This window comes from Myotis brandtii, unplaced genomic scaffold, assembly GCF_000412655.1.
Source record: "Myotis brandtii unplaced genomic scaffold, ASM41265v1 scaffold633, whole genome shotgun sequence".
In the NCBI taxonomy this organism is placed as follows: Eukaryota; Metazoa; Chordata; class Mammalia; order Chiroptera; family Vespertilionidae; genus Myotis; species Myotis brandtii.
In genome coordinates, this window is record NW_005370423.1 from 3688058 (window position 1) to 3689160 (window position 1103).

Below are 1103 nucleotides of genomic sequence, written 5' to 3' on the forward strand. Positions count from 1 at the left end.
GCACCTGCACCACCTCCGCCTGCACCACCTCCACCTACACCTGCACCTGCACCAAGAATCAATACAGTTCTCACCTCATTTTAATATTTTTTCTTAATTGTCTCCAACAGAATCTTTCCCCTTGAAATCTGTAAAGCATCGTGTCTTTGCGACTATTTGTACCGCTGATAGGTCACCTTCAGAAATTCTGATTTCCTGATTTAGACCAGCGGTCACCAACCGGGGGTCCGCAGACCACTGGTGGTCCGTGAGGTCCGAAAGGTTGGCGACCGCTGATTTAGACCATATCTCCCAACTACACGTAAGCCTTTGAGGGGAGGAGCTATTTTTTATAGCTCTGAGCATTTCCCAAACTCCCGTGCACATGACGAAGAGGGCGCTCGGTATGTCTGGAATTAGGGTGACGATGTAGTAGAGGGTGTCACACTGGGACCGACAGGAAAGCCGGCTAGCTGCACGGCTTCATCCACCCACAGCACTTCCCTGTGTTTTATGTAAAAGTGGAGCAGGACACTGGGACGGTGTTTGTGCAGGACAGCAAAAGCCTAAAATTATTTCCTGCTTTCGTTAAAATGCTTTCTTTCACACCCGACAAATGAATTATAGAGTCTAATCCGAAGTTTTCTGCCTTTAACAGGATGGCAACTTCTCTAGCAGGACTGTACTTGAAAAACCTCAAAATATGATGGTGGTGGGACAGTCAGCGTTTGCAGACTTCGGTAAGGTTGTTTCCGTCTTGCACTTTCACCCCCACACTCTGCCCCGGTCGGATCAGCTCCCCAGGTCAGCAGACAGCTGCCTTCAGACCCAGGCAGCGTTGTGCGTGTGATGTGGGCAGACCCTTCATGCAGCGGAGCAGTTTACAGCGTGTGTTTAATAACAGAGCGAGCCCAGGTGCCTGTCTGTAGGGAAGGTTCTTGTATGTCCAGGTTATGGAACCAAAATAACAGAAGGAGTTTGCCTGCCTCTGGCGACGTGAACACCAGAGCGTTGTATCTGCAGCCAATGGCAGGGAAGGGGCACACCTGTTACGAATTCCTGCAGGGGCGTGTGGTCTCCTTGCATAGGTTCTGTACCACAAGCCAAGCTGACGTTGGCTGGGG

At 50.6% G+C, this 1103-nt stretch overlaps 1 protein-coding gene across 1 annotated transcript in view; it reads left to right on the forward strand.

The window, feature by feature from the left end:
• The window catches only part of ITFG1 (integrin alpha FG-GAP repeat containing 1), a 44975-nt gene that overhangs the window by 22755 nt on the left and 21117 nt on the right, over positions 1 to 1103 (forward strand). Inside the window, exon 7 of the mRNA XM_014528430.1 lies at positions 638 to 719. Coding sequence (XP_014383916.1) covers positions 638 to 719 — 82 coding nt within the window. The remainder of the gene's footprint in view (positions 1 to 637; positions 720 to 1103) is intronic.